Genomic DNA, 13,591 nt, shown 5'->3' with positions numbered 1-13,591 from the left:
AGTGAGTTGATGTTGGATGAAATGTTTACTCCTAAATAGTGAATTTGCTTCAAGGCTATTTGATATTTGTAATTTTTTGAGATTTGTTTACATATCATTTTATCCAAATTAGTTGGGAGAATATGAGATTTTGTGATACTGACTTTCAGGCCTGCAGTGTTTCCAAATTCTGTTAGTAGTTGCTGTAGATGGTATAAGGATGAGTGTGGATCTGTAAAATACAGTAACATGTCGTCAGCGAACATGCTAATTTTAAAAGAGAAGGCCCCAATATCGATATCTCTTATAAGTTGGTGGTTCCTAATTGCAATAGCTAATGGTTCTATAGCTAGTGCAAACAGGGCTGGGGATAGAGGACATCCCTGTCTAGTTCCTCTCTTTATAGGGATAGAGTCTGAGAATAAACTGTTTATCTGGATAGTAGCAGAGGAGTGGGAGTAAATAGCTTTGACTGCTGTGAGAAAATTATTCCTGAAGCCCAGTTGTTGGAGGATTGACTGCAGATATATTGGTTCCAGCGAATCGAAAGCTTTTTCGATGTCTAAGGAAAGAAAGGCTGCTTTTATTTTGTTTGTCTTGAAATGAGATATTAAGTTTAAGGTCTTAAATATGTTTTCAGTTATATCCTGACCAGGAATGAAACCTGATTGATCTGTGTGCACATATTCAGGAATGAAAGTGTTTATTCGTTTTGTTAAGATTGTTGTGAAAATTTTGTAGTCATGATTCAACAAGGAGATAGGTCTGTATGAGGTCGGATTTGTGGCATCCTTTCCTTGTTTTGGGATTACTATAATTGTGGCTCTAGTCTATGTCTGGGGGATTTGTTCTGCCACTTTTTAAACCACTTTTATCACTTTTTCACAACTTTAAAACAGTGCTTCAGGCAAAGTGTAGAATGCTGTTTTACTAAGACCTCTACGTGGCATTGTCTGACCTTGTCTGACCTTTGTCTCATGCTGTTGGATGAAAAGGACGGATCTTGCTCTGTTGTCTTGTTTGTTCCAGCATAGTTGTTGAACACTAGCATAGAAGTAACCTAAACCAGAAATAGGTTTGTCAGTGCTGATGTCAAGCATAGAATCAGTTTCTTGCATTTTACAGATAACATGTGGCTGAAGCTTCACTCATTTAGATGATGGAGCTCTTATTTGCTTCAAACAAGCAGTTTTCTAAATGCATGTTTATTAATTAAGAACCATTTCATGAAACAGTAAATTTATCATTCTAAGTTATATGGAAAACTGTACAATTCAGTGTGTTCCATTTGTATCTTTACATTTTAAGCCGGAAAAGGCCATTATTATTATTTGAGAAAGCAGCTAAACATGGTAGTTGGTCCTGTTTAGATGGATAGCAGGATGTGGTTAACTGAGAGTCTTAAATGATTATAGTGATATTGTTCAGAAATATTATAAAGTCTGTGCCGTGCCTTGCATTAGTCTTAAATGTCTACTGTAACCTGTGTACTCCTTCATGCTTTTTGTGTTGCCCTCTGCTGTAAGAAGGTTCTGGTTGGGCGCATAGGTGGATAAATTCTTCCAAATCAGGGTATAGGCTAAAAAGTTGTATACCTACATCAGAACTTGCTCAGAATCACCATGGAGTCCTTTAGTCAACATTTTATCATGCAAATGTGGTTGCGTGAACCATCACCTTCAAGCTCCCATATTTGTTTGTCACCTTGGATGTTGTATACTGGAATCAGCAAGATTCCAGTATCAGCAAGATTCCAGATTTGTAACAGCAAGACCCCTTCTATGCTGGGTGGATGCAAGGCTCAAATCATATAACCGCTTCATTATCGCTGGCCAGGCTGCTTCTCAGCATAGCTCAAAATCAGTGACTTCAGAAGAATAGTGATGAATAATTGCCCAGATTTTATTGGTGACTAATTGCAATTTATTGGTGACTACCATCTCTTGCTTGCATTAGTGCTTCATGACTTACTCTTTAAAATGCCAAAATTCTTAACCAGGCAAGAAAGGCATTTAATTCTTTGGTACAGAACTGCGGAGGGGTGGGTGGGAGCGGCGAGTAGGTTGGTGAAATTATTGATGGCGTGGAAATATTATCAAGTTTTAGAATTACTTCTCCTCATCAGTCTTTACATGTGGTGAAGCTGGGACTAGTCTCACACTCATACTATCTCTGCTAGCACTATTTATAACATGTATTCAGATCAATAAATGATCCTCCAAAGGGCCCATGCAGGTGTACTACCAGCTCTAGTTATGTGGACCCATGTATGGACTAAAGGCCCATAATTCAGTAACCTTGCTAAAGCTAATCAGATCTGGTTGGGAAATTCCTGGGTGTGTGTGTGCAGAACTTGGGGACAATGGTATTTGGGGAGGGGAGGGATATCAGCTGGGTATAATGCTATAGAGTCCACCTTTCAAGGCAACCATTTTCTCCAGGGGAACTGATCTCTTTGGCCTGGAGATCAATTGTAATTCTGGGAGACCTCCAGCCATCACCGGAGGGTTGGCAGCCCTGATCACCACCTGGAAGACTGTCTGGGAACCTGTGTACAATTCTTTGACTTCCATGCTGGAAGGCAGATGTATATAAATGAAATAAAATGTATAGAACTTTAGATGGTACTGTTTGAACAGATCTGGTTTCTTGAGTCCTGAAACAGCCATGCTTTGCAAAAATTGTATTTAAAATAGCTTCAATTAGTGGAATTGTAGAGAAGGATCATGGCCCAAACATTTGCACACCATCTGCTTGTCTTCCAGTAGCTTAATACTGAGAACCACTATAACAGTTCATAAAAGCTTTACTCATAATCAGTTGTGAATGTTACTTGTTCCTATGGGGAAACAAATATGCCATATCAAGTATCAGAATACAGTACAGCTTCGGTACTAATTCAAAACCAATGACACTGTTGGAAAGCTTTCATTTTAATTCTGAACTATTAAGATAAATTTGGTAATTTACCCATTTATCTGGAAGTAGGGCCATTGATTTCAAAAGTGCTTAGAACTGCTTTGCAATGTCATTTTATTTGGTAGTCACTTTATAGTCTTGTGAGCTAATCTTTTGACTGCTCTAATATCTGTTGAGAACATGAGTTAAGGTTTTCTAGAATACAGCAGGCAGCAACCTTAACTAGAAGACCTTTTCCCATGGCAAAAAAAGCGCCATATAAGCACCCATACACAATGGTGAATCGCATCAAAAAGATTGAGTGACTTGGTCACATGTAGGATTGCCAGCTTCCAGGTAGTGGCTGGAGATCTCCTGGAATTACAACTGGTGTCCAGGCCACAGACATCAGTTCACCTGGAGAAAATGGCTACTTTGGGGGTGGACTCTATGGAATTATGCCATGCCAAGGTCCTTTCCCTCCCCAAACCCCATGTTCTCCAGGGTTCTCCAGGTTTCACCCCCTAGATCTCCAGGAATTTCCCAACTTGGAGCTGGCAACCCTAGTCACATGTAAATATATTGGGGGAGTTGGGATGGTAAATCTGTACAGCAGTTTTCATGGGCATGTTGGGAGGCTTTGTTAAATTACTTTTAAAGGAAACCCAAACCACAGGCTAGTCTTTGAAATACTTAGGTGCAGTAGCAGCTCTGTGAATGTAGCTATGTACAAGCATTGCACTTCCCTTGCCGAATATATATGGTAGGCACCATCCGTGTTGACAGTGTTCAGACTCACAGCAGTAGTCATTGTTTGGCTGTGTGTGCATGCCCGTGTATGCATTGCAGGGTCACCACATATCCATCTCTGATTGTTGGCTGTTTTATTAATTGCACACCACCCTTTTGTGTAGATTGCCCATACTAGATTGTATATTGCTTTCATTTTTCCTGGTGTCGCATGAGGTGTCACTTCTATGAGACTTGGATCCTGCACTCTCTCTTCTGTTTGTGTCCCATTTTTTAAAAAAGTCTGCATGTGTATGTGTACACGCTTGCATTTTATAGCCTTGGTTCCCAAGAGAATAATCTCAGCCCTTGTTGTAGTCGGCCTCCTTTTGTGAGTGTGTTAAATCTGAAGCCAGGTTCACCAGCAGCTCTGGGCAAATCATTGAGCTGTTATTAACCTGCTTCCATGGTAACTGCTGCTCACAAGCCTGAGGACAAAAAATGTTTTTATTCTGCTGAACTGCACAAAAGGTTCTAGTGATGCTTTAGACAAAATGGCCATTGAAAGGCTGCTGCATTGATATGTATCTGTACTATACAGTTTGTATTTAAACTATTTTACTCTAGTATGTTGGAGTTTTTCTAAAGTTACATTTTAATATTTTTCTGCATATTTTGGGAAGCTTTTTACTTACTCTACTTGAGAATTCCCTTTCCAGCAAAGGGTTTTCTCTTTTCTTCTGATAGTATAAGCTGCAGCATATAAAAATAGATAGGTTCATCTCTCATTGATTCTGCAAATGTGTCCATTAACTGTTTTCTTAGTTGCCTGCTGATTGTAATTTAATTGCTTTCATGCTAATGTGGTAAATATCTGTGAAGGGTTGGTGTTGGCATTTAGAATTAGGTCTGTCTGTCTGTCTGTTGCTTACTATTTTATTTATACACATATATAAAAAACCAAAATTAAATGTATCATATAAAAACAAAACAGACTATATACATATCAAGGACAGAAGTAATGATATATACAGCCATTAATCTATCCAGACATGCATTATTGGCTTTGCACATCAGTGTAGTTCAAATACATTCTATACACCAAGATGACTTTCCGCAAATCCATATCTTGATATTAGGAACAGATGTTACACGGCTTTTGTATTTTCAATGTGAATTATATGATGCTATGTACAAGAATCCCTTATGAAAAGTTAATTTGTATACATAAACTCAAGAATGTATGTTTCTGTATGGATGTGCCTAAGAACTATGTGGAAAAATCGTGTACAATTTGTTTAATTTTGTGCTTCTTTTAGAAGAGGAGCAAATAATACTTGTGCCAGAATTACATTCATTTGTTTAACTAGTAAAATTAGTGCAAGAGTTTGGGATATTGCAAAGCCTGGTGTCTGCCCCATTGTGTTAGTGCAGTCTCTCAGAATAACTTAGTAACTTTAATAACAATCATTTAACCAAATGGTTTCTTAGACAGTCAGGTATCAAGATTAGGCTGATGAGAACTTTGGGATCTGGACATGGAGGGAGCACAACTATCTGTGCACCATGATGTCACTTCCAGGGGGGAAAACTGGAAGTGACATCATGTCACTCTAGGAATTACCAGAAACTTTATGGTAAAACCATAGCATGTCTGACCATTCCTAGAGCTATGTGACCACTTTGGGGTTTCCCCAGAAGTGACATTACACCTCATGTGATACCAGTGTTTTTTTTTAAAAAAAATCCCATGCCACCACTCCAAGCAGCAGCAGACAGTGAGGGTTGCTGGTGGAAGGCATCCTACCATAGCAGGAGGTAAGGTTTCCAGTCTTTCTGGTGACTGGCAAACAGAGGGACTGGTACTCACTTGGACTTCTCATAATGTTTTGGGCTGATTCATGCATGCACACTCCTATGCTCTGTGCAGTAATGTCACTTCTGGAAGTGACATCATCATGCATGAGGCCAGGAGCTCACATCCCTGTTTGCTCAGGCTGCCTGCTGGTGGTGGGCGATCACCAAATGGCCTGTTTTCTCCTGCTGATCACCAGCAAATGGTGGGCAGAGGTGCAAACCACTAGGTATTTGCTCACCACTGGCAGGCACCTGGCAACCCTAGCAGGAGGCCAATCAGGTTACAGTAGAGATAATCAAAATGGCCAAGTTAACTCTTCTTATGAACAAAAGAACTACTTTGAGTTGGTGTCGGAAATAAAAAGAGTGACTGAAAAGTTCTCTGCCTAAGTCCAAATGCAATTCTTTGTCACTTAAGCACAGACCTTTTTAGCCACCACATTTTGTTGTTATAGTATGATACTGCTCCTACTGTTTATTATCAAGCCAGCTGAAATGTTCAGGACATGAGGCACAATCTATGTATCCATGGAAGATATGATTGTTTGAAAGTTCATTATCAAAATCTCCTTGCATGTGCATAGAGAAGGCCTTTTCTCTGATGTGGTATGTGTGGATACTTGCAAGTAGTCTCACACACATTCTGAGGAGTAAGAGGGTCTAGTGGTATAATATGTATTGTTGAAGGCTTTCACGGTCGGAGAATGATGGTTGTTGTGGATTTTCTGGGCTGTATAGCCGTGATCTTGGCATTGTAGTTCCTGACGTTTCGCCAGCAGCTGTGACTGGCATCTTCAGAGGTGTAGCACCAAAAGACAGAGATCTCTCAGTGTCACAGTCTGTGACACTGAGAGACACTGAGAGATCTCTGTCTTTTGGTGCTACACCTCTGAAGATGCCAGTCACAGCTGCTGGCGAAACGTCAGGAACTACAATGCCAAGATCACGGCTATACAGCCCAGAAAATCCACAACCACCATAGTGGTATAATAGTTCAAACGTTTGTCTAACATCAAGGAAATCCGTGCTCAACTCCTCAGTTATCTAGAAATCGCACTTGGTAACACTGGCTGTTAACTGCCATACCTACTTTGCAGAGTTTTCGTAAGTATAAAACAAGGGTAGAGAAATCTCTCTGAATTCCTTGAAGGGAAGAGTTGGAAAAGTGTGGAAGGTAGATACGTACTGTGCCCTGTCCTAATTAATACTTGAATCAGTTCTTACAAGTGGCATGGGTTATGGCTCTACTCTAATTATAACCACTATTCCCAAGCAGTGCCGGTTTTGTCCATGCACTGAAACCATTATATTATTGGAGTGGATCCAGCCACTCTGCTTAACAAAGTTTGAAGGCTTCCTCCAGACTAGCAGATCTTCCTCCAAAGATACACTTAAGGATCCCATTCCCCTGGTGGGGACAGGGGACCCCCTGCTCCCAGCCTCCACCCCCCCCACCTCTCATCTGGCCAGTGGAGAGAAAGATGTGAGAGTGTGTTGCACGTGCACGCACATTCACACGCGTGCACACCCACACCCACACCCACCCTAGAGCAAGCTCCCACGTGCTCTGGATCACTTTCGTGTTGTGCCAGGAATGATAACTGAGAACGATGACGGAGCACAGGGGAGCTCCTGCTCTCTGTTACCTGCTGCACATGTTCCAGTGAGCGGGGGGGAGGGGGCAGAATGGCATCTTGCGAGATGGCAACGTCATTTACAGTTGCCTATCTGGAAGTGGCATCACTGCATTGTGGAATGCCATTTTGATGAGTCCTTCCCCCCACCCTCGCGCCGCCATTCTCCTAGTAGCAGCAAGTTGAACAACAAATATTGAGCCTCCTCCTGTAACATTTTTCTTCTGTTGTCACCATATGGGAGCTTAACTCCAAATTGCCCTTTTGTGTTGTTGTTAGCTGTATCTTAGGACTGAAGGCGTTTTCTTTATTTAAATAGATGTTTTCATGGGAGTTGACTGTAAAAGATTGTCACTGATTTTAAATTACCAGTCTTTTAAATGTTAATTAAAGTGCCATGGTACAGGTAGTGGTGGCTCTTTCTAAGTCTAGCAGGACAATAAGTTCAAAAGCTGTGCCCAACCAGCAAGATAGATTTTCCAGTTTTATAAACGTCTAAATGATCTCCAAAAGCAACTATTTCAAGGGTTTTTTGGAGGTAATGTATACAGTGCTTTCCCCATTATCTCACAAATTCTGATTCCCCATATTGCAAATGGGACGGCTGAGGCAGAAGCAGAGTAATTTGCTCAAGGTCATCAAGTGAGTGGAAGACTGATGTGAAACCCAAATTCGGCATATACTTCCTGATTCACATACACATTCTGATACTGCAAAGATATAAAAGCCAGTGGTGCATTCAGTAGGTCTAGAAGAAGTAGGTTTATTGTTGCTATCTGTCTTTAAATATTAGTGTTAAATTTGCTTCTCACAGGAGGAGACAGACTTCTGTTACATTATACATAAACTTCCTCAATTTGTAACCTTTTGATCTTGTATAGATTACAGACTTTGGATTGTTTTTGGTCCTCAAGATGACATAAACAGGAAGTGTTTGTTTTATATATAGCAAAATGATAACCTTATGAGCTTGCCTCTTTACCAGTGTTACCACATGAATCTTATCCTCATAACTTGCTGTTGTACTTAAATAATGTTGCCTTTGTTTGTTTTTTCTTTTCTGCTTAGGTTGCTTTGAGTGTTGCATTAAGTGCCTGGGAGGAGTTCCATATGCTTCACTTGTGGCTACCATTCTTTGCTTCTCTGGGGTAGCATTGTTCTGCGGCTGCGGTCATGTGGCTCTTGCTGGGACCATCACTATTCTCGAACAGCGCTTTTCCACAAATGCCACTGATCATGCTTTGTTGTCTGAAGTGTGAGTATGAAGCTGCTTCCCTTCCTTCGTGGATCAAGTGGTACCCAGATGGTTGATAAAACTCAACTGTCAGAGATGAGAACACACATGCACACAAGTTGGGCGTACCAAAAGTTAGGAGTTACTAGTGAAATGGTTGGTAAATTTGGAGAGTTCATCTCAGGCAAGTCATTAGAGGAATCTCTAGGGAAGTTCTTAAAAATATGGCTTGATGGAAATTTGTCAAGCTGAGAAGGAACAGAGTTCGCACACGTCTCCCAGAAGTCTGTTGCTAGAGATTCAGCATATACTTCCACTTCAAAAGGCTTGTCTAATTTGACAAAACCAAACAAAACCAAGAGTAGAAATAAATCTCCAGGAGAGCAGTGTTATTGCAGCTCCATAGCAACCGAAGGCCAAAAAGTAGCTGTTGCCAGGAGATAGGAGGCTCCTAAAATATATATTTAAGTACACAGGAAAGCAATATTGCCAAGTCTAAAAATAACAATTTAAAAATCTCTATTAACCACTTGCAAGTGAGGCTGTCCCAAAAAAATGAGAAATTTCACATGGACCAAATACTAGCTGTGGTTTAGAAGCTAAACTATGGCAGATATATAATGGACCGTGCATCCCATTTCTGCCCAGCAGTGAGAGAACCTATACTTCAAGAAGGATATCCTATACCTTGGAGATAATGTTTCCTCCTACTTAAGACAGTTTCTTCAGTGATTAGCCTAAAGCCAGCCTATTGTAAAAATGTGCATATAGACATTTGCCTGCCATTTTCTGACATTCTTCTAAATATTTGGAAATGGTCAGTGCTTCCTCCTTTCCATCTCTATAGCCTAATCAGAGCTAATTATTTTTTTCCTCATGCAACATCTTCTGAATGTTCTATTGCCCTTATAATTGTCTCCTGTAGTCCTTCTGAGAGCTAGTTCCACTATGTCATCATTCTTCTTGAAATGTGGTTTTTAACATTGAATCCCAAGGAATACAGTTTACATATTGTGTAATGTTTAAAATGAATACACAATATATTGGGTGAAGTGTGCGCAGAGTGTTGATATTTCTTAGGACAATGGACTTTGCAAGGAAAGAAATGGACTGTTGTGAGGATAAAATTGGAGATGTGGCACACCCATATACATTTCCTTGGGCTCTTTGGAGGATCACTAGAATGAATTCATATGTGCTGGGGTAAAACTTATTTTTGCAGTCAAAATATATCATGCTACACTGAATTATGTAAAAATACAAATATTCTTTTATATACTTAGTGTATTTGTTAAAATAGTTATTTTTCACTTGCGGCTCAAGGAGACTTACAATACCAAGTTAAAAGCCATATATAATAGAATAACACCCCCCTTTATCCTCCCACTCCCCGCCCAAGAACTTGCAGCTCTACTCTGTTAAAAGCCCTGGCAAAGACAACCGCGTTACGGCTCTGGATGGCACCTTCCTCACTGCCTCAGGGAGCCACTCATAAGATGGGAGTCACTATCAAGAAGGACCAGACTTTGGGGGATGCCAGAGGAGCAGCCTTAAGTATGGGTGTGGGGAATGAACAACCAGAAAATGGCAACTGGAGGATGGCAATATACAACCACATGTTGTTTGGAGAGGTCCTAACAGGTGTTTGATCCTCTGTAAAAGAAAAATGCATCTACACCTGGGCAGAAAGGCAGGGATGGTATAACAACAACAGCCATAACAACAACTTATTTTCCTTTCACAAATTAATCGTTATCTGTGTAGTTCCTTAACTGAGTCAGAAGATGCATATTATTGAGTAAGCTTGCAGTATCCTTTACTACTACTTTGAAGAGTTTATTAAGTTTGTAATCACATTGCTAGCTGCATGTTCTTAAAATATCTCATTCCACAAATAATTGCATAAAGTAAAAAAAAGATGACTTCCCCTGCTGAGAAAGAGAAAAAGTAGCCTCTTGTTGATAGAAGGTGAGAAGTCTCTTGCTGTTCATTTTCATCCATGTAGCAGATTTGACTGTCTAGGATCATAATCCCCCATTGTTTTTCTTAGTGCTGAAGCAAAGACGGAATAAATGTTTCCTCCTAGCAGAAGGTTGCTTTGGTTCCTGCTGGAGAAAGTTTGCAGTTGATAATACTGTTGAACTTCAAAATTATCCAGTGTTTCTGTAGATTCTGTGAGCATGCATGTGGGCACCAGAACTGTCAAAAATAGCATGTTCAGATTTAAAATAGAGGCTGTTTATGTATCTGCACTGTAAAAGCAAGGACTGGATGTATAACCTGAGAAGCTGGCTTATATCAAGTCAGACTGTTGATTTATCTAACTCAGCAGTGTGCTTTTGGTACTAGCAACAGTTCTCCAGGGTCTTGGGTAGAAGAAAGTTATTTCTGAACATACCTTGGACTTTCTACATATATGTGATCCATCACTTAGCCATGGCCCCTCCCAATATTCTCTCAATTTCCCTTGCAAAGGCAGTATAGAGATTGTATTAATTTGCACTATATTACAGATCTGGTCTTGTATTTCTCTCCCCACTTCAGAAGTGTACGTATCACTTCAGTATCAAAACTAGCTATATGTCTGTTGGTGGCATCTACTGCTTGCATCGGCACAAGTCCCAGACATATGATTCTGTACTGACATTGATAATGAAAGATGGAAGACCAAATGGAGCTTCATTGAGTCTGCATCAGATCTGATCAGTCCCTTGGATGGGAAACCACAAGGGGTTTCGTATAAGGCTATAATAAATGCCGGAATTTGGCAGCCAAGGAATTTCCTGGTTAGTTCAGTCAGGAGATTCAGCTTCTACTTCTGTATTCCACTGTTTTTGTGGCCTGATCAGATTGCAGTGCTAGAGAAGCCACAACATACAAAATTCCCCAGCCATGCAACTCTTAAAGCAACAACAGTGTGGTCTTTTCTGTAAACCTAGCAACATTGCACCCCTTACCTCCCTGGCCCAGCTCTTAGCCTGTCCTCTTAATTCCTTCCAATAATGTGGCTGTTCTTACTTAGAACACATATCAGTGTTTGCCTTAATCTTATTTTTATAGCCCCTAGCCTTAGCTCATGGTTTTTTTAGGTCCCTGTTTTCCAGCCCATTGTATACTTCATTCTACTTTCTTTAGCCAGCGTCTCTTGACTAGAGTTCTTAGAACTCCTGTTTCCTTTCCATGGCATATGACTCTCTATGACCTTAAGCACTGAAGTATCAACAGATCATCATTGTGCCTCTCTCTGACATGTGCTCACATAATTGTTCTGCGGACAATTCAGTATGGTCACCGCAGCTCAGCGAGTATCAGAAGCACAAACACAGAACAAAATAGATTTCTAAAAATCTCAAATTATACGGCCAGCCCTTTGAGCATAATGGTCCTTTGCTGAAATGATTTATTAGTGTATTGTTCTGTGGTTATTATAAACATGTCTGCCTCTTTACCTTTCCATTTGATTATGAAAGTTACTCTACAGTGTTGATATGGCAAATTTAGATTACCTGTTTTGTTTTCCTTCTCAGAATAAAGTTAATGCAGTATGTGATCTATGGCATTGCATCATTTTTTTTCTTGTATGGAATCATTCTATTGGCGGAGGGATTTTATACAACAAGTGCAGTAAAGGAGCTGCATGGCGAATTCAAGACAACAATCTGTGGCCGTTGCATCAGTGGAATGGTGAGTACAATAATGCCATCTAAATTGCCCCATTCTTTCGAATAAAAAATTATCCTCTGAGATTTCTAAGCATTTGGCAGATGACGACAAACAGAGGGGAACAGCACAATAATTTTTCTGCCATGAAATAGCACTTGCATAGTCATGAATATGGTCCTTTTCTAACAACTGAGCTCATTAAAATACAGCCTCACTGTAATGAGTGAGTTCTTCATTCTATGCCTGGGATGAGAGCTTTATGTAATTCACATTATGATCAGTTATTTCTTCCTAACCCAACCATGCAAAATGGCTGTGAAAGAAAGACAGCCGCCATGTAATAACTCTTGCCAATTTTCCAGCAGTGGGAGTAAAGCTGGCAGATAACCCTATCAAGCAGCTCCCCTGAGAAGGCTATCACTTAGACCATGTCAATTTCTCTGGCAAATGCTTCTGTTTCCTGGACCTAAATCCTCCATTTTTTTCCTGCACGGCCCTACTTTCTGTGAAAGACTTCTACCTATGACGCTGGAGAGCTACTACCAGTCTTAACTGACAGTGTGTAAGGCAGCTCCATGTGTTCATGTGTGTTCAGCTTTCAATTCTTCATGCTCTCCTAAACATCACAATCTTGTCTATAAGTATAGCATCTGACACTGCCCAGTTCTTTTCCCTCTCCTTACCTCACAGATCCGTTCTTTGCTCATTCCTCCTTAAACCCAGAGTGCTATCCTTGCTTCCTTGAGTGGTTTTTCTCGACTTCTGACAGAAGGAAACAATAGTCACTTTAATGACTATTTGAAATAAGTGAATATTTCCTTCCTTCTAGCTGCTTATTGGTTAATTATCACAAAAATGTGACTCCTCTGAATATCCAAGAAAATTGTTGATCTTCTCTGACTTGCTCACTCAGTACTCACTTTTAACACTCAGCCTGAGAAACGGGAAGGATGCAATGTCAGCTGCAAGCTCAAATGGTACATGAATGGGATTCATCATTAAGCCTGTGACAAGTGAAGGCTCCAGCCATTTGCCTGATGGTTAGGCTTGCAATTATTGAAATTTCTTGAGAGGAGATGCAGAAATTGAATGACTTGTCAAATTCTTGTAAATGTAGTGCAGTTGAAACCTTTAAAAATGCCACTTTAAAAGCTAATGTGCATAGATAAAACATTTTTAAAAGCATATCTATCGTTCCTACCCACATTTTTCTAAGCACAAACTACCAAAAATTGAGGATTGGAGTTAGGCATTCAGAAGTAACTTTTCCCTACCAATTTACATTTTAAGCTGATTGTGGAAATAAAATAATACAACTGATGTTGCTGACAGACAAGTGTTGGTGAAAAAAGCATTTTAATATGGTTGAATCACATCTTGATGTTGATAAAAGATGCTTCATTCTGATACCACCAAATCTATAGCAGTCTTCCAACCCAGAGCAAGCAACCTTGTTCTAATGTGTGGCAGATAATGTGAGCTATTTGGATAAAGTAAAAATACAACATGTTAAATATATATCTTTGTTACCTCCCCAATTTGTCTTGAAGTCAAATAGGAAAGAAGGACCAGATAATAACACAGGCAATCCATCCTC

General features: G+C 40.0%; 1 protein-coding gene across 3 annotated transcripts in view; it reads left to right on the top strand.

The window, feature by feature from the left end:
• GPM6B (glycoprotein M6B) overlaps window positions 1-13,591 on the top strand; it is a 148,565-nt gene that overhangs the window by 118,794 nt on the left and 16,180 nt on the right. For all 3 annotated transcript variants that reach the window (XM_054974115.1, XM_054974114.1, XM_054974116.1), the window contains exons 2-3: window positions 8,166-8,352; window positions 11,859-12,015. In XM_054974115.1, coding sequence (XP_054830090.1) covers window positions 8,166-8,352; window positions 11,859-12,015 — 344 coding nt within the window. The remainder of the gene's footprint in view (window positions 1-8,165; window positions 8,353-11,858; window positions 12,016-13,591) is intronic.

Source organism: Eublepharis macularius, chromosome 3 (genome assembly GCF_028583425.1).
Source record: "Eublepharis macularius isolate TG4126 chromosome 3, MPM_Emac_v1.0, whole genome shotgun sequence".
In the NCBI taxonomy this organism is placed as follows: Eukaryota; Metazoa; Chordata; class Lepidosauria; order Squamata; family Eublepharidae; genus Eublepharis; species Eublepharis macularius.
This window is presented reverse-complemented; position numbering and strand designations above follow the sequence as displayed.